The 26,707-nt window shown below is 37.5% G+C and overlaps 4 protein-coding genes across 4 annotated transcripts; 3 read left to right on the plus strand and 1 right to left on the minus strand.

The window, feature by feature from the left end:
- The first annotated feature begins 295 nt into the window (after positions 1 to 295).
- Positions 296 to 2,491, plus strand: Galk (N-acetylgalactosamine kinase). The gene has a single exon (XM_028310626.1). The coding sequence runs from the start codon at positions 919 to 921 to the stop codon at positions 2,374 to 2,376; it is 1,458 nt and encodes a 485-aa protein (XP_028166427.1). The 5' UTR covers positions 296 to 918; the 3' UTR covers positions 2,377 to 2,491.
- Positions 2,492 to 6,381: 3,890 nt separating this feature from the next.
- Positions 6,382 to 23,145, plus strand: eIF2Bdelta (eukaryotic translation initiation factor 2B subunit delta). The gene is made up of 12 exons (XM_028310311.1): positions 6,382 to 6,411; positions 6,820 to 7,527; positions 7,888 to 8,067; positions 8,616 to 8,749; positions 8,931 to 9,030; positions 9,536 to 9,715; positions 10,328 to 10,455; positions 12,136 to 12,319; positions 13,467 to 13,541; positions 20,303 to 20,408; positions 21,851 to 22,173; positions 22,380 to 23,145. Exons 1-11 carry the CDS (start codon positions 6,397 to 6,399, stop codon positions 22,054 to 22,056), a joined length of 2,016 nt encoding a protein of 671 aa, XP_028166112.1. The 5' UTR covers positions 6,382 to 6,396; the 3' UTR covers positions 22,057 to 22,173; positions 22,380 to 23,145.
- Positions 23,023 to 24,617, minus strand: LOC114356901 (dolichyl-diphosphooligosaccharide--protein glycosyltransferase subunit 1). The gene has a single exon (XM_028310289.1). The coding sequence runs from the start codon at positions 24,600 to 24,602 to the stop codon at positions 23,124 to 23,126; it is 1,479 nt and encodes a 492-aa protein (XP_028166090.1). The 5' UTR covers positions 24,603 to 24,617; the 3' UTR covers positions 23,023 to 23,123.
- Positions 24,618 to 24,759: 142 nt separating this feature from the next.
- On the plus strand, positions 24,760 to 26,148 carry LOC114356910 (uncharacterized). Its single transcript, XM_028310300.1, has 2 exons — positions 24,760 to 25,029; positions 25,151 to 26,148. The coding sequence occupies exons 1-2, from the start codon at positions 24,990 to 24,992 to the stop codon at positions 25,459 to 25,461; spliced, it is 351 nt and encodes a 116-aa protein (XP_028166101.1). The 5' UTR covers positions 24,760 to 24,989; the 3' UTR covers positions 25,462 to 26,148.
- Positions 26,149 to 26,707: the final 559 nt, after the last annotated feature.

The following is a 26,707-nucleotide window of genomic DNA, read 5'->3' on the forward strand; positions in this document are numbered from 1 at the left end:
AAAATATAACTACATATTATTTGAATTTTAGTCCCTTGGGGGAAGTTGTTACATTTGTGAGATTTGTGCAGTAGAATTAATTGTTTGTTTGATCTACTATAAAAATAGCACACTGTTTACAGTCGTCAATGTAAATAATCATGGTAGGTATTAGGAAATTCTAATTTAATACAAGGAAGGAATGTCTTTAAAATGACATTTCTTTACAACATGAATCTATACAATAAAGCACGAATAAAGCTACATAATTATCTTGCCAATACATTTATATTTCCTTCAGAAAATCATTACGGTTATTCCAAATATTATTATCTACTTACGCCTATATTCATACGTCTCAATAATCCTTCGATGTGGGCCTTCTCAGTTCATACTATACCATATGACTGGAAACGAGTTTTTAGCACCCGTTAATATGGACATCCTAACGGTATATTGAAACACCAATGATTAACAAAGCAATAATCGGCTGCATCGACGTTTTCTTTTCAGTGTATCACATACCTACCATTTAGTTACTCGCTCATCGCAGAGCACTGTGTTTGTGTTATGTTGACATCATTTTGAGGTTAGCTTAGCTTTATCGAACAAAATAATATTCCTACTATCATCAAGTTTTGTAATCATCCACTTATAAGTGAAGAGTTTCAATAGCACCTACCTACATCGGTTCGGTTTATCATGAAACCATATAAATTACATACTTATAACCTGATAGTAAAGCATTGTGTGTTGTTTTGCGCTTTGTTATGAGTATCGGTATCAGTGTTACAAATTGTTGAATAGGAGTGGGTACAACGTTCATTGGTACATACTGTGTGCATTGCATTGTTGTCACTGATAAGAATCAGTTTTCATTTTCAAGTTAGTATTGATTCAGCGCATTTCTGAACAACTGAATTCACTTGTAATTTTAAAATGAGTGACGTGAAAATAGATGAAGTACCGATCACGGGAATACCGAGTGATAAACGTATAACACAAATAAAAAATGATTTCTTCGAAGAGTTTGGAACTATGCCGCAATTTATCGTTAAAGTCCCAGGCCGGGTAAATATTATTGGAGAACATATCGATTACTGTGGATATCCGGTATTGCCATTAGCTCTAGAGCAAGATATATTGATTGGCGGGAAACCTATTGATGTGCAAGAGTTGCATTTAAGAAATACAAATAAGAAATATATTAAATATTCCACAAAATTATTATCATTTGAAGATTTAGACATAAAAGCTGATGAAACCGGTAAACCTTATTGGTATAATTACGTACTATGTGGGATCAAAGGAGCGATTGAATATTTAAACAATGAAATAGTCGGTGGACTACAACTTTGCATCGATGGAAACATACCACCAGCTTCAGGTTTGTCGAGTTCTTCTGCATTAGTTAGCGCTGCGTGCCTTTCTTTTTTATATGCACAAAAAGTTTATCCTAGTAAGACAGAAATTGCTTCACTATGCGCCAAAAGTGAGAGGTATATTGGCACTCAAGGTGGTGGAATGGACCAAGCTATAGCATTTCTTGCTGAAAAATATAGTGCACAGTACATAACCTTTGATCCGCTTCAAGCTAAACCGGTATCACTTCCAGAGAACGCTGTTTTTGTAGTGGCACACAGTTTAGCGGAAGCTAACAAAGCAGCAACCAATGATTTTAATAGACGTGTCATAGAATGCAGATTGGCTGCTAAAATTTTGGCTGTTTCTAACGGTGCATCTTTGGATCAAAAGATTATAAATCTCAGTCAAGTTCAAAAAAATCTCAATAAAAGCTTAGATGAAATGATCAGTCTGGTGGATGAATTTCTATGCAAAAATAGTTATACCAAAAACGAAGTATGCGACATGTTAAACATAACTGAAAAGGAATTGAACGATATTTATTTGACACCAAATACGAAACACTTGTCTGAGTTTAAACTACGTCAGAGAGCTCTTCATGTTTATAAAGAGGCGATGCGTGTTGAATCTTTCAGAAAAATTTGCGAAGATAATTTTTCCAATGGCTCGTGTAAGAATGGAACAAACGGTTCTAGCCACACTAATGGAAACTCTGGTTCTCTTGAGCCCATTAGTGTTCTTGGTACGCTAATGACCGAAAGTCATGAAAGTCTGAAGAAACTTTACGAATGTTCACATGTCAACTTAGATCGTCTGGTAGATATATCAAAAGCAATGAATGTTCATTCACGCCTAACTGGAGCGGGCTGGGGAGGATGTATAGTAGCATTATGTCCAAAGGAAATTGTTGATAACTACATAGAAACGCTCGTTGATAAGTTTTATGTTCAGTATTGTAATATAGATAAGAATGAGGCATTAGCTTATGTATTTGCAACTACACCTAGCCACGGTGCTGTTATTTATAAATGATTAAATATCTTTGTATATTCTAGCAATCATCAAAAATCATTTTATCATAAGCAGATAAACATTAATTCTGAAATGATGTAACAAAAGAAAATAATTAATAGAGAAATCAGAAAAATGAATAGGTAAATTAATCAATTATTATAAACTTTCTATCAACAATATGAAGTACCTACCAATGTCTTTTAAAATTGCGTAGGTAATTATTTGTTTTATATATAGTTACAACTTGTTTATTTTTACATAAAAATAACGTGCCGTATTTTATAATTTTGTTGCAAAATCAAATTATAATTTTAAAAAATAGTTATATTAAATTTTTATATTATGTAACATGTAACTAGCATTTGGGGCAATTTTATAGTTATTCATGGATATAAAATATCATAAGAAAATGCAAAGCATTTATTACAATATATTTTATAACTCAACCGGTTATGTATGAACTTAATGTTCAAGAGCTAAAATATCATCTACATAATTATTGTTATGATGTCAGTCATCTACAAAACATATACATTTGCATTTACTAATTATAATTTTTAAACTGTTTCGATCATGTTTTATAGCATATTGTATTTAATTTATTTTTATTTATCATCATAATAAATAAAATTAAATATTTTCATGATATTTATCGTCTTTTTATTTTATCAAATGTAAAAAAAGCCCGTACTTAATTTATTAGTAACTACGAATTGGCAACCCTAGTTTTCCTGTGAAAATCAAATAACGGAAGTCGGAAACGGAAGTTATTAAAAGCTTTCAAGTCATTTGTGACTATGATATTCTCATCTTCAAATATATTTTTATTTATAGCTTGATAATTTAATATAATTACATAATATTAATTTAGAAGCAATGAACTCTTGGATTACTTACTTTTTATAAATATAAAATACTAGCTTTTACCCGCGGCTTCACCTGCGTGAAATTTAGTTTGTCACAGATCGTCATAAATTATAGCCTATATTATGTTATTCTGGGTTATCTACACTAATATTATAAAGAGGAAAACTTTGTTTCTTTGTTTGGTTGTAATGAATAGGCTCAAAAACTACTGGACCGTTTTTAAAAATTCTTTCATCATTCGAAGCTACATTATCCACGAGTAACATAGGCTAAAGGACAATGACCAAAAATGTATGGAGTGTGGTCCAAATGTCCACCACTAACGAGACCTATGTCTACTAAATACTGAACCTTAATCTAAGATTATAACCAAACCGCAATCAAAAATATGCTGTCAGTAAAAAGTTATGACTGAATGAAAAGTCTGTTTTTTACCTTTTCATCTGAAATTGTTCTTGATATCATTCAATCCATTACACATTTTGGACATCTACGCATGTTATGTCATGTCGCATGTGGCGCGGGCTTATAGATGAATTTTATTAAATATTATACTAGCTATGCCTACGACTTCCTGAGATTAACGATTACTACAATTTTTCAAATAGTCATAACTTTTTACTGACAGCTTATTTTTTTTTCGTCCCATACTTGCTGAAAGTTAATCTCTATTTAATGGACTATAAATATAGGTCCTCAGACTAAGGATAAGATTCTCACTAGTGGTGGACATTTGGACCACTTTTGGTCATTGTCCTTTTATTTTGGAAAAAATAGGGTTAAGTAAAATATGTAGATAATGTAGTCCACGCGCGCGAAGCCGCGGGTGGATAATACTGTAAAGTTTCATCAAAATCCGTTCAGTAGTTTTTGTGCGGAAGAGTAACAAACATCCAGGCATCTTTCGAATTATATTATAGTAAGTTAATGTAATAAATGGTAATACAACTAAAGATTTTAATAAATTGATGCAGCGTGGATATAAGCAATAAGAGTAAAAATAGATTTAAGGTTTGATATTTTTTAATGATGGTTATATTACGTTAGTAAAGATTGGCACAGAAATGCTTTATCGCTCGTTTGTCCCCCTTCCCAAAACTGGGATATAAAAGGTCTCAAACTAATACTATAATCTATTTCAAGTTAAACGATTCAATGATTTGTGTGAAGGGGTAACCTGGGTTAACGGATAGATAGAGAGACAGCGTTATTACAGCATTTTTATTGAAGGATTAAAGTCAAAATTCAAGTTGTAGAAATCGTAAAATAGGTACTAAAAGAAATCGATTGTGAATCAACATCTAGTATTCGAGTAGTCATCTACTTTGGGGGCGTTTGGCCAAAAATAGCACTTGTTAGAAATTGCAAGCAAAATGGCGTTCGCCATGGCAACCGCTGAAAACTTTAGCATATTTTCGGCGAGGACATGTTTGATAACTTCAATAATGACGTTTTCCTATACAGTGTGAGTCCCGTTAAAGTTATGATGACCCACGCTGAACTGTCCCACCAAACTCAATGACAGGGGGGCGCTACCATCGTTCAACTATATGGTTTCCAACATGGCAGAAATCTGAACCAGCGATCCGGTATTGACGGTGGCGCCCCACTGTCAATGTCATCGACAGGACAGTCCAGTATTTTGGAACTATACATATATAGATGAAACTAGACCTATTTTTATCGACAAAAAAGAGGTCAAATTTTTTTTGAGTTTTTTTTTTTTAATTTTTTAAAGATTTTTTTTTCTTCCAAGTACTTATTGTAAAGAAAACGTAATAACTTTTAAACTAAGCCGTATATCCTGATAAAATAAAAACAGTAATAATGCTAAATAACAGGCGATACTAAAAAAATACATAAAATACACAAAAAAGGCCAACAAATATAAAAAATGATACTTTATGAAAAAAATCTGCTTTTAAATTCGTGTTTTTTTGGTTATTCGATAAATTTCTCCAAAAAATGCCCCTATAACAGGTGGCTTTTATTACTTTGTATTACTCTCTATCGTATTTTCTTTGTAAAACCAAAAATCGCATGTCTATAGAGACATGTCTATAGGGATAGCCCTATCACAACATTTGCTATGATCGTTTGAACCAAGGCCTACCACAACATTATTCTCCGCTACAGGTAGAGAAAATTTTAATTTAAACTAAAATGCTTATTTTACTTCGAAATCTTTTGTTTTTATTTGAAATCTAACTTGTCTTTATCAAAATTACAAATCTAGAGCCATTTTCAGTTTCGTTGTTGACGAAGCGTTGAATGGCGCGCCCAGAGAGGCTTAGTTCAAACGATCATTGCAAACGTTGTGATAGAGATAGAGACATGCGATTTTTGGTTTTACAAAGGTAATACAATAGAGAATAATACAAAGTAATAAAAACTACCGATTATAGGGGCATTTTTTGGAGAAATTTATCAAATAACCAAAAAACTCGAATTTAAAAGCAGATTTTTTTCAAAAAGTATCATTTTTTTTTATATGTTGGCCTTCTTTTTTGTGTATTTTATGTATTTTTTTAGTATTGCCTGTTATTTAGCATTATTACTGTTTTTATTTTATCACGATATACCGCTTAGTTTAAAAGTTATTACGTTTTCTTTACAATAAGTAATTGGAAGAAAAAAAATTCTATAAAAAATTAAAAAAAAATCTCAAAAATTTTTTGACCTCTTTTTCGTCGATAAAAATAGGTCTAGTTTTATCTATTTTCATATGTACACTTTAACGTGACTCACACTGTATACTTTTAGCAGTGGTAGCACTTACCGCTAAAAAGACGCCATTTTTCTTACAAGCGCTAGCTAGCGTTATTTTTGGCCAAACGCCCCCACTGTCATGTTGATCTGGCTGATCTGTCATCTGTCATTAATGTCATCAACATATTTCTTGCGTTTTCTTGCATCATATTCTTTCAAGATTTTATTGTAAATTCTTGGATTTCTTGGTCATTTACGGCAATATTTTAATTATTTACTGATAAATGAATAAAGGCAGTAGTGTATGTGCTTCAAACTGTAAGTAATTATTATGTTATTAAAATTTTTATTCACACATTTACGAGAATACCATAAGATTAAGTTTTTAGGTATCTTAGTGGTAAATAATATGTTCAAATTATTACTCATATCTTCTTTAAAGCTTAACAAGGAATAGCAGCTATGGTTTTCTCTGAGGTATGCGTAATTTTTCCGTGTGTTGTTGAGACTTTGATGTCACTGATTTGAGGTTATAAATTGTATACAATTATGTGATAGTTTCTTCTGCCTTCATAACCTGAGCATAAATACATAACATGAAATCATTTATTCAATGTTGCCTACGTATCCCTTATTTTTAATAGAGTTGTTCCTTTCCAAACCTCATATTTTATTATAGGCATGCAATGGCAATATCTTTCCTATTTTTTGTGAATAATTGTTTGCTCTATTTCTAACAAATAAGTTCCAGAATTAACTGGCAAGTATAAGATGTATGCCTTTATATCCACTACAAGAAATTGTATTTAAATGTCTATTTAAATTATTGTAACACAGTGATTTTTCAATACAGATTGTTTTATTTTATTTTTCTTGATTTTTCAGACTAGAATAGTTAACAATCCAGCAAGAAAAAGAAGACTAAGAAGAATTAGGTCAAAGATAAAAGCAGCAAGTAAAAAATTAAATAAGTCTGTTGATTCAAGTCATCTTGAATCAACAAATCTTGACCCACAACAACAACTACTAAATGGTATCAAAAGTAAGCCTCAAGAATTAGAAATAGAGAAGACAAGTTGTTCCAAATCAGATAGTACAAAAGAAAACACAGGAAACATGTCTTCGAAGGAAGATGCAAAGTCCAGGGAAGATGTGATAGCTGCTAGAGAAGCCAAAAAATTGGCCAAACAAAAAGGAAAACCGAAACCAGCTCAAGCAACAGCAACTAAACAGCCTGAAGCCCAAAAAAGTGAAATAAAAAAAGATATCAAAGAAAATAGCACTGATAAGTTAGTAAAAGGAAATAAAGATGCTCCAACAAAATCTCCCGAATCCCAGAAGAGCAAAGATGAAGTTGACAAAGCTGTAATACAAGTTAAAACTGATGATATATCAAAGGAAGATATAAAAGCTGAGAGAGCAGCAAAGAAAGCTGCTAAACAAGCCAAGAAGAAGAAAGAAGATGGTGGAGATGCTGCCGATGACATGACAGTCAAGGATGTTGTTGAGACCTTGAAGGATATTGTTAATGTTGCAAAAGAGGTACAGGATGTCACCGCTAAAGTTCAAGCTATACATTTGGAACCTAGAAAGGTAAGAATTAAGTAGTTTCTACTAACACTAAGGCCCAGAACAGACGGTGAAACGAAACTACAACTTTCTGATGATTCTGATGAATGAAACTGAAACTGAAAGCTTCAAACTGGTCGTGTCATGTGTTTTAATGTGGTTTACTCAGCATTCATCGAATGAATAAAATATTAAAATATTCCTGAGCATTAGTTTGAGTGTTGATTGACCAATGATTTTCATCCATCTTTATTTAAATGATATTTAATTATAATTTGTCTGAATTATATTTATGGCAGAAAATGCCGAAAGGCATTAAGTCCGCCTTATGTACACCGTTCTATGTGCATATAAGTTTTAAATAAATAAATATTTACATTACAGTCAGAAGAGAGTGGCAAAAATAAGGCAGAAGAAAGTGGCAAAAGCAAGGCGGAGCTAAGGGCAGAGAGACGCGCCAAGCAGGAAGCTCAGAGAGCCGCCAAGCAAGCCGCAGTCCAAGAGAAGGCTCCGCCTAAGCCAGAGCCCAAAGCTAAGGCAGAGGAAACTGGTAAATCTAAAGAGGTGATTATTTGATCTATCATATAGCCAACTAGCTGTTGCACGGGGCTTCACCCGCGTGAAATTTAGTTTGTTACAGATCGTCATAAATTATAGTCTATATGTTATTCTGGGTTGTAAACAATAATACTGTAAAGTTTCATCAAAATCTGTTAAGTAGTTTTTGCGTGAAAGAGTAACATATGTACATCCAGACATCATGACATCCAAACTTTCACATTTATAATATTAGTAGGAAGTAGGATAATTTATTTCTTCTTTTATTTTTGACAATGACTTGGTTTTGGATCTACGATTTCGCCAATGTCTCACATATTAGCCAATAATTTCCAGGCATCATTGTGGCTCCCCCAAGGAGTACTAGGTACATGGTACTTTTTTTCATCATTGCCAGACATGTTCTTGCTTTGAGCTAAATGTTTTAGGTATTTTATGACATAACTTCACACTTAATTTTAGCCCTATAAACCCCAGTAGGATTTCCAATAAACTGGTTTTTTGTGTTATATCATATTAACTTTCAATGATTTCTTAATTTGTTTGTATACTAGGAGAAAACACCGAAAGTAAAGTCAGCAGAGAAATCAAAATCGAAACAGCAAAGTTTGAACAGAGTCAACTGGTTCCAACACTTACACATGCAACAAGATAAGGAGTCTATGAAGAAAATACCAATAAATTCCAAGTAAGCACTTTGTTATATTTAAGAAGAAGGATTGGGAACTCTATTTATATTTAAACAAGAGTTAATTTAAATCGCATGAACCATACTGTAAATATCTAACAATTTTTGGTGGATTTAAAGTATGCAGTTACTAAATCACTCATAAGATTTACTGGCTGACTGTTCTTTTTTATGTTTTCAGCTTACACCCAGCTATAATAAAGCTGGGAGTACAACTGGCCTCGCGAGTTGTGTCTGGTTCCAATGCAAGGTGTATTGCATTATTAGATGCTCTCAAAAAGGTAACTTATGCAAATTAAATTAATTAGCAGTATATTGATATAGGTAACTTGTTTAGTTTTGCATACAAATTAAAATAATAATGTCACCAAGATCACAAACAAGTTTTGTTCAGAAATATCAAGGACAACTAAAAAAATCCTCATCAAAGACGCAATTATGAATATGTTCGATTATTTTCCTAAAACATATAATTATTTGATTTATTTTAACTATTGATGTCAAAGCCACTAAAGATGTTACTTTACAGTCATTTGAAAACTAATTAGGATTCACATCATAACAATACATTTTTGTTCCTTTAGAAGTTTTGTCTTGGCATTATTTAAATTCTTTATTAGTATGGTAGGTAGGCTCTTTTTGAGGCACTCATACACATCCCAATATAGCATTGCTCAGCTACCACTTTGGGACAACATAGCTAGTGCTGAATTGGCGGAAGAAACAGAGTCCGCCAACATATTGGTTAATGGAGTCAAGTGGCCAACTGACTTATTTCTCTAACAGATGATCATGGACTATACGCTGCCTGCGAAAACAGAGTTCGCCCGCGGCTTAGAAGCACATTTAGCGGCTAGCTTGGACTTCTTGTGGACCATGCGGCAGCCGTCCGCGTCTCAAGCTAACGCGGTGAAGTTCACGCGACACCACCTTACACAGCTGCCGAATAACGTGGCGGAGTTTGATGTGAGTAGATCCTTTTTTGAAACGAAAATAGACCGTTAGTGACGTATTGTAGGTCGTTAGTTTGATTTTGTTCGCGCGCGGTTTAGAAGCACATTTAGCGGCTAGCCTGGACTTCTTGTGGACCATGCGGCAGCCGTCCGCGTCTCAAGCCAACGCGGTGAAGTTCACGCGACATCATCTTACACAGCTGCCGAATAATGTTGCAGAATTTGATGTGAGCAGATGAATAAAGGCATGTGTTCACGAGTCAATAACTCGTAATATCATCTGTCGCTAGATTATCATAACTTACACTTGAGAGTTTATTATCAAGCACTACTCGAAGCTGTGGATTTGTCTTCAAGACGAGTTGTCTTGCGTTACACACAAACACAGGCATTTTCTTTGATCTAAGAACCACTTATAAATACCAACATGTACCACACTGTAAACTATCCATTTCCGTTTTTGCTCTCGCTCTCATCAAATGGCGATTCTTTGCAATAGAACGAGACGACATGACAGGCAATGGATAGTTAACACTGTTGCCGATGGTACCAAGCTATTTTAGTAGGTATTATAGTATCATAGTTGTTCTAAGTTCTCTGATAATAAACAATACTTTCTTTACAGGCAAAGAAAATTCTAACAGAAGAAATCGACCGGTATATCAGGGAGCAAATTGATATGGCGGGCGAAGCCATCAGCTTGACCGTCCGCAATAAAATCTCGGAGGGAGACAACATCCTCACTTACGGGTGGTAAGTTTGCTTGTTGATAACAAAATCAAAAACCGGCCAAGTGTGTGTCGGACTCACGCACATAGGGTTCCGTACCATTGAATTATGAATTTAATTCTTTTTTTAATTTAAGTTATTTATATGAAAGATTATGCGGTAATAAGCGGTTTACGATTTACGAGGTATTAAAAAAAACTACTTACTAGATCTCGTTCAAAACAATTTTCGTTGGTAGTTGTTATAGTAATGTACATCATATGTTTTTTTTAGATTTTTCATTTTCTTATTTTAGAAGTTAGAGGGAGGGGGGGACCAACTTTTTTCCACTTTGGAAGCGTCTGTGACGCAAACTATTCGTTTTAGAAAAAAAGTATTTTAGAAACCTAGATATCATTTTTGAAGATCTATCCGTTTTTTGCCATTTGGCTACGGAACCCTAAAAAGTAATCTATACTACAGTACCCGGCAATAAATATTGCACATCGACCTTTGGAAAGAGAATCGGTTAATTTCGGCTCGTAGAGCGTTATCTCTGTCGCTCACTACCTATACGATTGACAAAACATTGTTCAATAAAAATATTGTCCGAACTCTTAGTATTTCTCCTCGACAAATACTTTAACACATCGTGAACCACTTTTCTTTCACGACTATAAAAAGTTTTTAGCAATTTAATTCACAAAATCAATTGCACACATTTAAAATAATGTTTGTTTACACTTTGACAAAACGTCATTGTCAGTCATTGTTCAAGTGCGACTGTGATAACGCTCCACGAAACCGAAATTAGCCGATTGTCTCTTTCTAAAGGTCGATGTGCAATATTTATCGACGGGTATTGTAATATTATAAATGCGAAAGTAACTCTGTCTGTCTGTCGGTCTGTCTATCTCGCTTTCACGCCTAAACCACTGAACCGATTTTGATGAAATTTGGCATATAGATAGTTCGAGTCCCGGGAAAGGACATAGGATAGTTTTTATCCAGGTTTTTGAAACAGGGACGCGCGCGATAAAGTTTTTCTGTGACAGACGAAATTCCACGCGGGCGAAGCCGCGGGTGGAAAGCTAGTATAAATATAACCCGTAGAGATAACTGCGCATCTGGCTGCCGTGACGTCACGTCGATGCTCTGGTACGGACGGAGCGAACGCGGGGAGGTGTGCGGGGAGTAAGAGTCGCATTCAGTGAAGTGCGCAGTTAGCTTGATCGAATTGTAATAACTGATTCAAACCTCTTGAATCAGTTTAGCTATAACTGGCTATGATATTGCAAAGTTATGTTAGTTTACGTGATTTTTCTCAAAAATATCTTCAAAGCATGTTTCAAATTGAAACATGTGTTTTTTTAATTGATTGAAACTTAAACTAAAAAAAAAATATTTCATCCTTTAGCAATAACAATTTTGTTTGAGGAAAGAACGAGCATGTGATATGTGCATTCTAGCAAATTAATTATTGAATTTGAATTCGAAAATGCCTCTACTTTAATTTAGAATACAAGTGACTGAGTTTCTTGCGCTGCTTCTTTTCAGCACTGGCCCATTTATTGTCCTGAAGCAGTGGTAGGGTTAATACTGGGACGTGTAAAAGTGCTTTTATTAAGCCTATTTACAGAAATAAATGAGTTTAATGAGTTTTAATAACACCAACCAAATGCGCATATCCGAGACATTTTGTTTAATGGTTCGTTCTTTTCACAGCTCGTCGCTAATCGAGCGCATCTTATGTGAGGCGTGGGCGAGCGGCGTGCGGTTCAAAGCCATAGTAGTGGGAGCACGAGTGGGTCCTGCTGCTAGAGCGAGAGATATGCTGCGACGACTGGTCGCTAAGAACGTGCCGGCTGCTTACGCTGACATTACGGCTGTTAGCTACGTGATGCCTACGGTAATTTTAAAAATAAATAAATAAAATTGCTATGCTACTTCTTTAGTTGTCTTTCATCATCATCATCATCTCAGCCATAGGACGTCCACTGCTGAACATAGGCCTCGCCCAATGCTTTCCATGTTGCCCGGTTGGTAGCGGCCTGCGGCAAGCGCCTTCCTGCTACCTTTATGATGTCGTCGGTCCACCTTGTGGGTGGACGTCCCACGCTTAGTTGTCTTTAGAGAGACCTTACTGCGGTGGAGCTGTCTTTAGCAGTAGTGGTGGGAGCTAGAGTGGGTCCTGCCGCTAGAGCGAGAGATATGCTGCGACGACTGGTCGCTAAGAACGTGCCGGCTGCTTACGCTGACATTACGGCTGTTAGCTACGTCATGCCTACGGTAAGAGACTATTTCTCTAGTTGTCTTTAGAGAGACTCAATACTGCGGTCTAGTTGTCTTTAGCAGTAGTGGTGGGCTAGAGTGGGTCCCGCCACTAGAGCGAGAGATATGCTGCGACGACTGGTCGCTAAGAACGTGCCGGCTGCTTACGCTGATATTACGGCTGTAAGCTACGTCATGCCTACCGTAAGTTGAACTCTGAGACACATTTATGACGAATGAGTGGCTCACATGCGGTCTTGTCTTAAGCCGTCACCGTGATGTAAGAGATTCATTATTTCTCTATGCCTATGGTAAGCGTTGAGAGTTAAACTCATTCATTGCCCTCTTGTCCGGAATAGTCGCCTTAAGCTGTCGTCGGCGTCGACATATAAATGAACCCGATCATGACCGTCTACCTTGATTTTATGACAGTTTTCTACCAGAAATCTTCATCGTCAGTTACATACCTTATGCATAATGGTAACCGAGTGTTGAAACTTGAGATCTATACTCTAAGCAGTAGTTTTCTATCTACGGAAAGCTTCTTACTTTGATATTATCTCCTGGTAAAGCTCGGTCTGTGAGCTCCAATGACCCCAAGCTACCCATCCTTATTGCTCGCGCGTAATTATGTTGCTGTCGCGCTCGCACACACACAATATAATTACGCGTGAGCAATAAGGATGGGTAGCTTGGGGTCATTGGACAAAATTCTACGTGCTCGCACACCAGACTATAGCTGCACTAATAACTGCCTTTATCGTAACACTATCATCCATTTGCAGATAAACAAAGTGCTGCTAGGCGCGAGCGCGCTTCTGGTGAACGGTTCAGTCTTGGGCTCGCTGGGCACGGCGCAGGTGGCGTTGGCGGCCGCGTCATACAACGTGCCCGCGCTCGTGGCCTGCGAGACGCATAAGTTCTCCGAGCGAGTGCATACAGACGCCTTCGTCTACAATGAAATCNATATTTACTTTGAAGCTACGCCTAGTAGTTTTTTTTTAAATCGAAATTAAATGATGCGATTTGGGTATTTTGGTGAAATTACTAAAAAAATTAATATAAAAGTAGCGGCCTGGCATGGAACGTGTTATGGGGGCTGAAAATATAGGAAATGACCCATTCTATCCGCCAAATCATTTTGGCACACGATGCGCCAAACACCCTGTATATCAAGCCGGTTTTGATGATATATATCAACTTTTAAAATTTGTTACTGTATTTGTACTTTTTGATATAAGATTTTTATTTTTTTAGTTGATTTTGCCGTATTTCAAAGATATTTTATGTTTTTGCTTTATTTGTCTGATTTTAAGTTTTAAAAACATTAAAAACATGTTTATGTAACACATATACAATAGTATTCATGAATAATACAATAAAATAATACTATGGCTTTCATACAAAATTGATATATATCAAAGTTGATATATATCGGATATATATCATAAATATCCGATATTTTGATATTTATAATAAATNTTCAAAGGATAGATGCCTGATGCAGGGATAGATGACTCGATAATACATTTTTATGAATTCTAAGGATCAAATGCATTTTGAAATCAAACAAGGCAAGTATTAAATAATCAGTCTTTATTAATTTGTATTTTTCCATAATAAAATTAACAAAAATCAAATCAACATTTTAACAAAAGTAGCATAATTCTTTAATAAATCAGTCTTTATTCATTTGTATTTTACCGTAATTAAAGTAACAAAAATCAAATTAAAATTTTAACAAAAGTAGCATAACTTTATAATAATCAATCTTTATTCATTTGTATTTTTTCCTTAATAAAAGTATCAAAAATTAATTAATTAACATTTCAACAAAAGTAGCATAACTTTTTAATAATCAGTCTTTATTTATTTGTATTTTTTCCATAATAAATGTAACAAAATTATCATTTATCACAAAAGTAGATTTATTAAACATATTATGTTTAATAAATCTTAAAAAAAAAAACTTCTTAACTATTTCAGGTCAACAATCTTAATTATCTATAGTTTTTTAATAAAATCAATTAAAATTTTAATTTTACATTATTATTTTAAAAAAATAAGACTCAAGAGGCAAGGGTTTTCAACTTTCCGCACCTTGTGCAATATATTTTAAATTCAGTGCATTTTTCATGCAACCATTGCTGACACTTTGTGCAAGCAATCCAGTCAGACTTAGAATTGGTAAAATTATAATTTTCGAAACATTCTACACAATTATTATCTACAGAATCTTTCTTGTTTTCTTTCTTCGTTTTTTTGATAGGCAAACCTTTTGTAGCTTTTCCTTTAGATGTCTTCGTGACTCGTTCTGTTTCACTCTCTGAACTGTAAATTTTTAACTGTCTATTAATTAATCCTCTTTCTTTAATCATTTCAATACAATCATATCTACTTTCATCATCATCTTTTTCACTGCTGCTGGAATTATATATTTTTTTCTGTTTCTTACTTTTAAGGATCTCTACTTTTTTTTTATTTTCTACCTTGCTGGTACTAGGTTTACTCTCTGATATCTTTTTAGTTTCTGTTTTGTTCTCTTTATTATTTTTCTTAGTATTTATGGCTTTCTTTGGTTTTGCTGTACATTTCTTTTTCTTAATTTTTTCATCTGAATTCAAAATTTCCGCAGATTGTTTAACTCTTTTATAAATTGTTTTTGGAATTTTAGGTATGGGAGATGACTGGTGAAGAAACTTTGAAGGTGTTTCTTTGTTTAATACGCTGTCATTTTGACTTGTACTGGCTTGCGGGGTTTCATCCAAATTCAACAATAATGGCAAAGAGGGGTCAGAACCATCTAAAATATATTTTTCAATATTGACATCTAGTTCGGCCAAACGGCTTCGAGATATGTCCAAGAGGCTTGGAGTGTTCCTAGGTGGCGTATGCTCATTAAAATCAGTGTTCTCTTTAGAGCTAGGGTCTTCCAAAACCAGTTTTTGTGTACGCTCAGCAGTAGAATCCTCTTTGCACTTTTCAGCCTCAGAAATGGATGCTGACTTCTGTAAATTCTCAACTGATGCAGGCTTTTTTTGACGCTCAGCAAGTACCAAATCTTGGTCAGGATCAGTCACGGCAGATTCTTGCATGTGCTCAACTGGAGCAGAGTTTTGTTCACGCTCAGAACCAAGGCGTTGATCACGACCAACCGAGGCAAGCTCATGAGTTCGATTACCCTCTGCAATATCAGATATAGCGAATTCGGATTCTGGTAACGCATTTGCATTAAGAGGGTAAATTCCACTACCTCGAAAACCACTCATTGCATTGGCAGGAGTGGCAGCACGAATCCATGCATTTGATATTAAATTTGCTGAATTGTATCTATTCAATTTTTTGTTGGGATTTGTGCGCATGAAATTATTAGTCTCAGCGTTATAAAATTTTTTGAATGGACCAAATACTGCTCTGTCAAGTGGCTGCAAAGCTGATGTTGTGTGACTGGGCAAACACAACAAAATCACATCATTGTCTCGAGCAGTTTCTAGCATGTCCACTGCACTTGAATGCGATGAATGTCCATCTAAAATCAACAATACCTTTCCCTGTTGCTTATGGATGATAAAATGTTCCGTTAACCATTTGTGAAACAAATCCGTTGTAATATAAGCTGATTTCTTCTGCATGTATACTTTGGAGCCTGGTGGTAAGCCCTCTTCGAATTCTGGTTTTTTATTTACCCCTTTTAATATCAATACTGGTGGAAGAAAGTTTCCAATAGCATTGCAACAAGCAACGACAGTAACCGTTTCACCTTTTTCACCGGAAGTTACGGTCTTAACTACTCTCGCGCCTTTTTTTGCCACAACTTTCCCGGGTTTATTATTAAGTTGTACTCCAGATTCGTCCATGTTATAAATCCTGTCTGGTTTATCCAGAAGATCATGCTCTGTCAGAACTTTTGTCAGAAGTGTGAAAAAACTTGCTACTTCTTCCCTGTTGAGGCCTTGTGCTCTTGCAACCGATAAACCTTCAGCTTGCCTTACAGTTATAGCAGGATTTCGCTCTATAAAGCTTTGCAACCAAGAATGTCCAGCCATTTCGGTTTCATCATCGAAGTTATGCTTCAAATCTAACTTTTCAGCAAACTGGAATGCTAACTTGCGTATTGCTGTTCTATCTGGAGGGAATCCCGCTTCTCCTAGCTGCAAAATATGATTCACAAGCCTTTTTTCATTTTCAAACCCTAGAATAGGATGTTTTCCTGAAACAAATCAATAAAATACTTCAATCATAGCATCCACTGCTGAATGGGTCCATATTGAAATGCATTAACATGTAAATTAATAAATAAACGTATTAAATTATATGCATGGGTACATAAATAATGGTAATAAGCGAAAAATAACTAGCCGAAAAGAATTAATTAGGCTATAACAAGGTAGGTTTAAATTATTATTGAAAAAAAAACGCGACTACGTATAAATTTTTCAAGTTATTTATAATTTTCAAATACGTAAAAATATACTGAAAAGATAGAAACAAGACAACATAGTGTTCACAAAATGCATTCGGAGGCATCAATGACTAAAGTCTGGTCGCCGAGCACGTAGAATTTCGTCCAATGACCCCAAGCTACCCATCCTTATCGCTCGCGCATAATTATATTGCTGTCGTGACTGTGCGACGGGCGGCCACAGCGAGTGTGCGAGCGCGATAGCAATATAATTACGCGCGAACGGACTATAGTTCTTTTGTTGGTGATAAGTATTGGATGCCTCCAACTGCATTTGTGAACACTGAGTTGTGTTGTTCTATCTTTTCTGTTCATTTTTACGCAGTCGGGTTTTTTTTCAATAGTAATTTAATTTTAGATTTTTAGTTATATAATATAATTTTTTGCAAGCTATTTATAAAACCCTTTATTTTGATACCCCACTTAATAGGTTATGAGAAAAAATATTATGACAATAAAATTAAGGCGCCTTAAATCTTCCATTTTAGTTTATTTCAATTTTGATATAATAAATTGTTTATTTCTCACCACATACAATACATATAAAACAATAAGAATATTATTAACAATTAAGAAATTGTGGCAGGTTAATACCTGAATTAGGAATATTCCTGATATATACCCACTATCATTCTCACAATTAAGACAAATCTAACGACACCTCTCACGCTGAAATCGATCAAGCCGTTTAGGCTACAGAGCGTGCTAAAAATATACATACATACTCGAAAAACATAACCCTCCTTCTAGCGTAGTCGGGTAAAAAGTTATGCTATCTGAACGGCACGCTATTTATTACTTACCTAAGGTTAGCTGTACTGCATTCTTTTTTTCAAACCGCCTTCTTAAAGTTCTAGAAGGTATTCCGTACGTTCTAGCTATTTCGTTGACACCTTTCTCATGTTTCTCCAATTCTTCAAAGGCTAAAATTTTATTTAAAAAAAATAAATCCGACTCCAAAAAACCTACATTAAAAAGTAGAAAAATAATTACTAATAACCTACTTATTTATTAGGACGAATTAATATTTATGTAGGTATACCATGATTGATACTTCTGGAGTCGGTGCCAAGATTATGAAACATGTAAAGTTTGCCTGCACCGACTCCAAAAGTATCAATCATGGTATACTTACATAAATATTAATTCGTCCTAATAAATAAGTAGGTTATTAGTAATTATTTTTCTACTTTTTAATGTAGGTTTTTTGGAGTCGGTTTTATTTTTTTTNATTAAATCTAAGCCAATTAAAGAGTTTCCTAGCTGTTTAAATTAGTTCGTACATTATTACATTTTATCAGGTAATGAGTACCAATAATAAGCGCTGCATCCTCAACCATGCCTAAAAATAATAATCATGATTGAACATGCAGCGCTCAGGTTATACAATCTTAGTGTAATTAAATTTAAATATAAGTAAATTTGGGTAAATTATTACAACCCTTAAGACATCAAAACAATTAAATATTAATTAGGCAGACCTTAAATGTCCCTAGTTATATATATTTATATCCCACAATAACGTGATCACTGAGTTAGGTAGGTATAAGATGCACCGTGTGGTCAGAACACATAGATAGGTATATTAGGATTTCTAGGAACCCGGCGCATTAACTTGTAAAATAATATGTCTCATTTCCTTCTTCAGTGTACTCTTACTCACATTAAAGAAATCAATGTGTTTATACTTAGAGTTGTATGTTTTATGCAAACGAGTCATANAATGAGATCGGTGAGTGTGACCACTTTCACTGGCCAGGCGATGTACGCAGCTGTGACGTCATCCTTGGAGGCGCAGGTGGCGCTGGCGGCCGCGTCATACAACGTGCCCGCGCTCGTGGCACAAGTTCACCGAGCGAGTGCATACAGACGCCTTCGTCTACAATGAGATCGGTGAGTGTGACCCCTTTCACTGGCCAGGCGGTGTATCCAGCTGTGACGTCATCCTTGGAGTCTGAGATACGGCGCAGGTGGCGCTGGCGGCCGCGTCATACAACGTGCCCGCGCTCGTGGCGTGCGAGACACATAAGTTCTCCGAGCGAGTGCATACAGACGCCTTCGTCTACAATGAGATCGGTGAGTGTGACCACTTTCACTAGCCAGGCGGTGTACGTGCGTGTGACGTCATCCTGCTGGCGGCCGCGTCATACAACGTGCCCGCGCTCGTGGCCCGTGAGACGCATAAGTTCTCCGAGCGAGTGCATACAGACGCCTTCGTGTACAACGAGATCGGTGAGTGTGACCACTTTCCCTAGCTAGGTGGTGTAGGCGTTTGTGACGTCATCCTTGGAGTCTGAGGTACGGCGCTGGCGGCCGCGTCATACAACGTGCCCGCTCTCGTGGCTTGTGAGACGCATAAGTTCTCCGAGTGAGTGCATACAGACGCCTTCGTGTACAACGAGATCGGTGAGTGTGACCACTTTCACGGGCCAGGCGGTGTACGCCGCTGTGACGTCATCCTTGGAGTCTGAGGTACGGCGCTGGCGGCCGCGTCATACAACGTGCCCGCGCTCGTGGCACAAGTTCTCCGAGCGAGTGCATACAGATGCCTTCGTGTACAACGAGATCGGTGAGTGTGACCACTTTCCCTGGCCAGGCGGTGTACGTGCGTGTGACGTCATCCTGCTGGCGGCCACGTCATACAACGTGCTCGCGCTCGTGGGGTGTGAGACGCATAAGTTCTCCGAGCGACTACATATAGATGCTTTCGTCTACAACGAGATTGGTGAGTGTGACCACTTTCACTGCCCAGGCGGTGTACGCCGCTGTGACGTCATCTGTGAAGTCTAAGATACGGCGCAGGTGGCGTTGGCGGCCGCGTCATACAACGTGCCCGCGCTCGTGGCTTGTGAGACACACAAGTTCTCCGAGCGAGTGCATACAGACGCCTTCGTCTACAACGAGATCGGTGAGTGTGACCACTTTCACGGGCCAGGCGGTGTACGCAGCTGTGACGTCATCCTTGGAGTCTGAGGTACGGCGCTGGCGGCCGCGTCATACAACGTGCCCGCACTCGTGGCCTGCGAGACGCATAAGTTCTCCGAGCGAGTGCATACAGACCCCTTGGTCTACAATGAGATCGGTGAGTGTGACCACTTTCCCTGGCTAGGTGGTGTAGGCGTTTGTGACGTCATCCTTGGAGTCTGAGGTACGGCGCAGATTGCGCTGGCGGCCGCGTCATACAACGTGCCCGCGCTCGTGGCCTGCGAGACGCATAAGTTCTCCGAGCGAGTGCATACAGACGCCTTCGTGTACAACGAGATCGGTGAGTGTGACCACTTTCCCTGGCTAGGTGGTGTATGCAGCTGTGACGTCATCCTTGGAGTCTGAGGTACGGCGCTGGCGGCCGCGTCATACAACGTGCCCGCGCTCGTGGCACAAGTTCTCCGAGCGAGTGCATACAGACGCCTTCGTCTACAATGAGATCGGTGAGTGTGACCACTTTCCCTGGCTAGGTGGTGTAGGCGTTTGTGACGTCATCCTTAGAGTCTGAGGTACGGCGCTGGCGGCCGCGTCATACAACGCGCCCGCTCTCGTGGCCTGCGAGACGCATAAGTTCTCCGAGCGAGTGCATACAGACGCCTTCGTCTACAATGAAATCGGTGAGTGATGCGAATGTGACCCCTTTCACTGGCCAGGCGGTATATGCAGCTGTGACGTCATCCTTGGAGTCTGAGGTACGGCGCTGGCGGCCGCGTCATACAACGTGCCCGCGCTCGTGGCACAAGTTCTCCGAGCGAGTGCATACAGACGTCTTCGTCTACAATGAGATAGGTGAGTGTGACCATTTTCCCTGGCTAGGTGGTGTAGGCGTTTGTGCCGTCATCCTTGGAGTCTGAGATACGGCGCAGGTGGCGCTGGTGGCCGCTTTATACAACGTGCCCGCGCTCGTGGCCTGCGAGACACATAAGTTCTCCGAGCGAGTACATACAGACGCGTTCGTGTACAACGAGATCGGTGAGTGTGACCACTTTCACTGGCCAGGCGGTGTACGCAGCTGTGAGCTGTGACGTCATCCTTGGAGTCTGAGGTACTGCGCAGTTGGCGCTGGCGGCCGCGTCATACAACGTGCCCGCGCTCGTGGCCTGTGAGACGCATAAGTTCTCCGAGCGAGTGCATACAGACGCCTTCGTGTACAACGAGATCGTTGAGTGTGACCACTTTCACTGGACAGGCAGTGTACGCCTTGTGTGAATTCGTTTGAATGCTAAAATTTAAGCAGTAACATCAAACTTAGTGTAGGTTACTAAAGCCTGGTCCGTGAGCACGTAGAATCCCGTCCAATGACCCCAAGCTACCCATCCTTATCGCTCGCGCGTAATTATATTGCTGTCGCGACTGTGCGACGCGCGCCCGCAGTGAGTGTGCAAGCGCGAAGCAACATAATTACGTGCGAGCGACAAGGATGGGCAGCTTGGGGTCATTGGACGGGATTCTACGTGCTCATGGACCAGGCTTTACCTACACCTACTGGTAGGTCGCCCACCTCATTGATGGACTACAACCTCAAAGTAGCTGGCAGTTATTGGATGAAAATAAGGTAGGTCACGCGTTATGGCATTCAAGCAGCGATATTCGAGAACTTTACTCCACCTTCTTTCCCCCGAGTCTACGTCACATTATGCCAGTTTATGCTTCACTGCCACATTATTGGACTATGTCTATTTATCAGTCTTCAACATCGCTAACCCTGAACTGCCTTTCCAGGTGACCCAGACGAGCTGATCGACAAGACAGACGAGAACTCGCCCCTCAAGGACTGGCGGTCGAACCCCAACCTCACGCCGCTCAACCTGACGTATGACGTCACGCCGCCCAGCCTCATCACCGCTGTCGTCACGGAACTCGCCATACTTCCTTGCACGAGTGCACCCGTAGTCCTGCGGTTTAAACTCTCCGAGTACGGCATATAGGTTCAATATACTAACTTAGGTTATGTATGTATAGTCGTTTTCTTATAGATAAATAAATACTATGCCGGGTGATTGAAAGAGAGAGTGAGTCATCTTATACTTATTGAAGCAAAGTAGGGTAAACTGCCAGTCATTGGACACTTAAGAAAGTTATTGGACAGTTATTTACTGAATTAAAAATAGCATTTCTATTTCAACCACTGAGAGATTCCGACTGATGGAGATAAAAGGGCGTTTTTTTGAAGGAATATTCATTTTAAGAAAATTCAAGGGTCGTTTTGTCCAATGACTGGCAGCATCCAATGAATGTCGGTTTACCCTAGTATAAAGTGAACTGCATCTAATAATGGTATAACACATGTTGTATGGAAATCATGGCACAATACGAGGCCTTAACTTTGAATGATAATTACAGTTTACATAGATAAATGGTATAGAACATGACGATGTAAGTCACGTTTTAGAAGTTTATACGAGCCGAATAACGCTAATGCAGCTATAAGCACACGCAAGTGTGATGAGTATGCTGATTGTACTTATTTACCTGATCAAATAATAAACAGGTCAGTTTGTGTTTTTCTCAAGAGTTGTGTATTGTAAAATGTAATGAATGAAATGTTCATACTTCTGACTGAAAACACTTTCCTGTTGATACAGATTTCAAATTGTTTATTTTATACAAGTCATTATGGAAAACCATGGGGGAGGCCTTTGTCCAGCAGTGGACATCATTTGGCTGAAACAAACGAACGATACAAGTAAAAACAATATAGTATGTGTTCTGTAGTTAGAGAAATTTAATAATGCTCATGTATTTGGCTAAAACTTGTAAATATTTTATGTTGGTATATTTTGTTCTGTATAGACAATACAAATGAGAAATAATAAATGTTTATATGAATTTCTGTGTATTTTATTTTCTTACTATTCAAGTGAGAATTTAGGAAACAAAAGACGACTTTTTTATTTATAATTTAATTGCACACAATCATTTGCGACAGCACATAAAATGCAAAAGTGAACTAGATTATTGCATACATACAATAATGTAATAATATAAAACTTATTTAATCCTTATGTTGGTGCTCAGACTTATGAATGGAGAAATCTAATCTTACATAAATAATTACAAATAGGAATAATGTGTACAAGAAACCAACAACTAGAAGTGGTTCTTGCAACATAAGGAGACGAGGGAATGTGTAGCGCAGCTGGAAGTCTTGAATGTGGTTCTCAACTAGGTTGGTCTTCTTGAAAGTGATGACTGGGCGACCTTTGGTGTCCAAGTAGGTGTAGTGCAGGCTGTCGGGCAGCCGTGTCACTTGGTACGGAAGAGTCAGCTTGATGCCAGTTGAACCCTCTGGCAAAATAATCTTAGTAGTCAGCTCATCAACCTGCATGTCGTCAAAAATGTGATCAATAACTCTCATCTTCAGCAGATACTCATTGGCAGAATGGTACAAGTATTCATAGCTAGGCACATTGTAGCCTAGGGTGTAGTGAGTTTTCCATCCACCAAACAATGGGTAGCGTGGTCTGAGGTCCAATTCAACTGAGTCTTTCTTGACTTTCATATTGGAAGTAGAGATGTTGCCATTGGTGTCACGGTAGTACACATCTGATGCAGAAGCAGGTAGAAGCGTTTTGTAGGCCCGGACACTAGCTGGCCCGCTGTGGACATCTTGTTGGTAGTCATAGCGCGAAAATGGTCCCTTCAGCTTAGCTCCTGTGTGCTCAACCTCAATCAACTCTTCAATGGCAATGTTTCCCCAGTGAGAAACTTCAATAAGCCTTTCAATTCGAGTAACAGTTAAAAATGGAGAGTTGTTCTTGTAATGCACACTCAATTCTTTTTCAGTGAATGGAGCAACATTAGCATACGGTCCGTATTGTACGGCACCATCTTGTTGAGAAAATGGCTTGACTTTCGAGAATGATTCGATGCCCTTTGTGTTCACAACTACATTGGTTTTTTGAGATGTGACCTGGTAAGGGGAGTAGATGTAGAGATTGCCTGTATACTTAACAAGCTGGTCTTCCTGTTGCGTTATAGCAGTGGGATACGGCTGCAAAGCTTTGGTTAAGACCACTTCACTCGTGACAACCACTGTTGAGCCAGCGTTTAGGGCATCCTTCAGATCCACGCGCCAGAACTTTGCATTGTCGTGGCCTTTGACGGTAGTCTCTGTGACACGAAGTTCTTTACTATTACCGTCTTTGGCGCCGATAAAAGCCAAATTGTTCTTGGCTGAAGCTTCTACTGCTAACAAGAAACTCTTTACCGGCGATTTGCCACTGTTCTCCAAGGTTATTTTCTGCGATATTCTTACGAGTTGTGAAGAGAGATCAATCGTTCTATCAACATTTTTAAACTTTATATCACCGGATACAGTATCTAAATTAGCTGATTCACAATATAAGGCATTGAAAAGTATGAACAATAAGCCAAATTGTTTTATCGCCATCGCCGGCATTGCTACGCTTTTGATCACTTTTTTGACAATGACATTTGATTTGACGACGTTGGCGGAAGTACACGCCACCATATAAAACCGGAAATCGTCTATAATAATTGCCAGTTGAAAAATAACCCTTTCTGAACGAAACTACGAATTCTATCAAGGAATGAATGATGGTAGCCTACACCACCATTCACTCACTGTCAAATTCCCATCTCACTCATTTGTACTTTCGTTTTCGTTCATTCATTCACTCAGTAAAAGTTTGGGGACGACGCGGTGCACAAGTTTCGTGTTATTTTAAAACATTTATGAAAATGATTTTATAAATCTATGAACACATAAAGTTATTGCTAACCTTATGTGTTTACTTGTGTCAGATCCCTAAAACAGTTGGAAGCACACATTCCATTTCTATTGTTTGTGAAAATCATATTTTCCCTAACAATCTTGCCACAGGAAGAACAATCAAAAATGATGGGCTTGTTAGTTCGTGTTGCTCTTGCTGTAATAGGTAAGGTGTTCATCTTTATAACAACGGGTTATTTTGTAATATTATCTTAATAAATATCTAAGTTTTGAGTTATAATTCAAGCCTACCTGCAGGTACTCATTAATATTTTTTTAATTTACAGTGCTCAATCAAGTGTTATTGCCATGCCTGGCGTTAGGAAGCTATCGAGGATACAGTTCATACGGTAGCAGTAGATACAACAGCAGACAAAGCAAGGAGGCCTCTGCAAATACTTACCTGGGCACATCTTCTGGACTGCCTTTTGAGGAAGCCCCCAGACGAGGACTTGGGATATCTGCCTGGGGCATTGTGGCTGTGGTAATATCATTAATTCTAGCAGGAATGGGTTTATACTATTTCGCTATGTGTTATCCCATTTTATGTAAAAAAGAGAGGAAATATGACATGATGGGATTACCAAGTGTAGCATAAATCATGAGCAGATAAAGTGTTTAGAATATCTTTTGCATATCCTCCAGGCTTTTATAGGTGACAATTTAAAGCTTTACAAAGCGTTTGATGAATTGAAAATATTGGTATGAAATTGGTTGTGGTCAATTTAGGTTTAAATGACTTGTATTTTATTGATAAGACTTTAATCTTAACTACTGGAAAAGGTGACACCTCTCGTAAATGTTGAACAAATTTTAAATGAATACTACAAGATAAGTGTCTCTGATACCAAATGAAAATAAGGTATTATTTTTATATACTGTTTTATTACCATCTTTTGGTAATAGATGTTTTAATGTAACTATTAAGGTTTTCATGTTCCATTTTAGTGTCTTTTGCTTCTGTACCTGTGTATTAATCATGAGGCTGGGACCAATAGTAAAACTGAAAAAAAAAAGAATGTATTGTTAATGTTGAAGAGTACTTTAGTTCAATAAGTAGCATAATAATTGACTGATTAATTATATTTAAACAAGGTTTACTGAAAATTACAGTAAAAAGTGCCATAGTGAAGAAAATGCAGTTTTGTCTTAGATGATAAGAAACCTGTTTTCCAAGGCAAATAATAAGGAAATTATGAACTTCATACATTTCAATAAAATACTATTACGATAAATATCCACATATTATTGATAGTTAATGCCTAATGGTAATTAAACTGATATCCACAATTACATTGCCATATAAATCCATCATCATTATGGGGACAAGTAGGCATATTATTCCAATTATCTTATAATTATGTACTGTTTATCTTTTCTATCAACTTGTCCTTATTAATTGTTTGAACAGTATTATCTGCAACCTAATTTTAGTTTGTATGTAGTACCTACATGGTATCAAAAAATGTTAACTATGTAATTAAATGCTCAAATATACACTATTAGATGTAATTATGGTTTTTCTTATCTTGATTGAGCGTGTAATGACCTCGCGACAGACCAACCGGAAGATTAATCGAGTCATGCTTGAAGTGGTTTTAACATCTTAGTTTTTCAACCAGTTAAATAATGACTATTGTTGCATAACGCTTCTTTATCTGTACATTTACAGATGCAGCTTCGCGCTTATCGCGTGCGTTACGACGATTAAAATCGTATGTCCTATAAACTGAGAAACTAGGACTGGCACTAAGAATTTTAAGTACCTACTTATTTTACTTTATGACTGTATACTGACTTTTTAACTTTCCCAGCCCCCCTAGACAAAACGCACTTTTTGATCG

Source organism: Ostrinia furnacalis, unplaced genomic scaffold (assembly GCF_004193835.3).
Source record: "Ostrinia furnacalis isolate ACB-3 unplaced genomic scaffold, ASM419383v2 OfSCF0216, whole genome shotgun sequence".
NCBI lineage: Eukaryota > Metazoa > Arthropoda > Insecta > Lepidoptera > Crambidae > Ostrinia > Ostrinia furnacalis.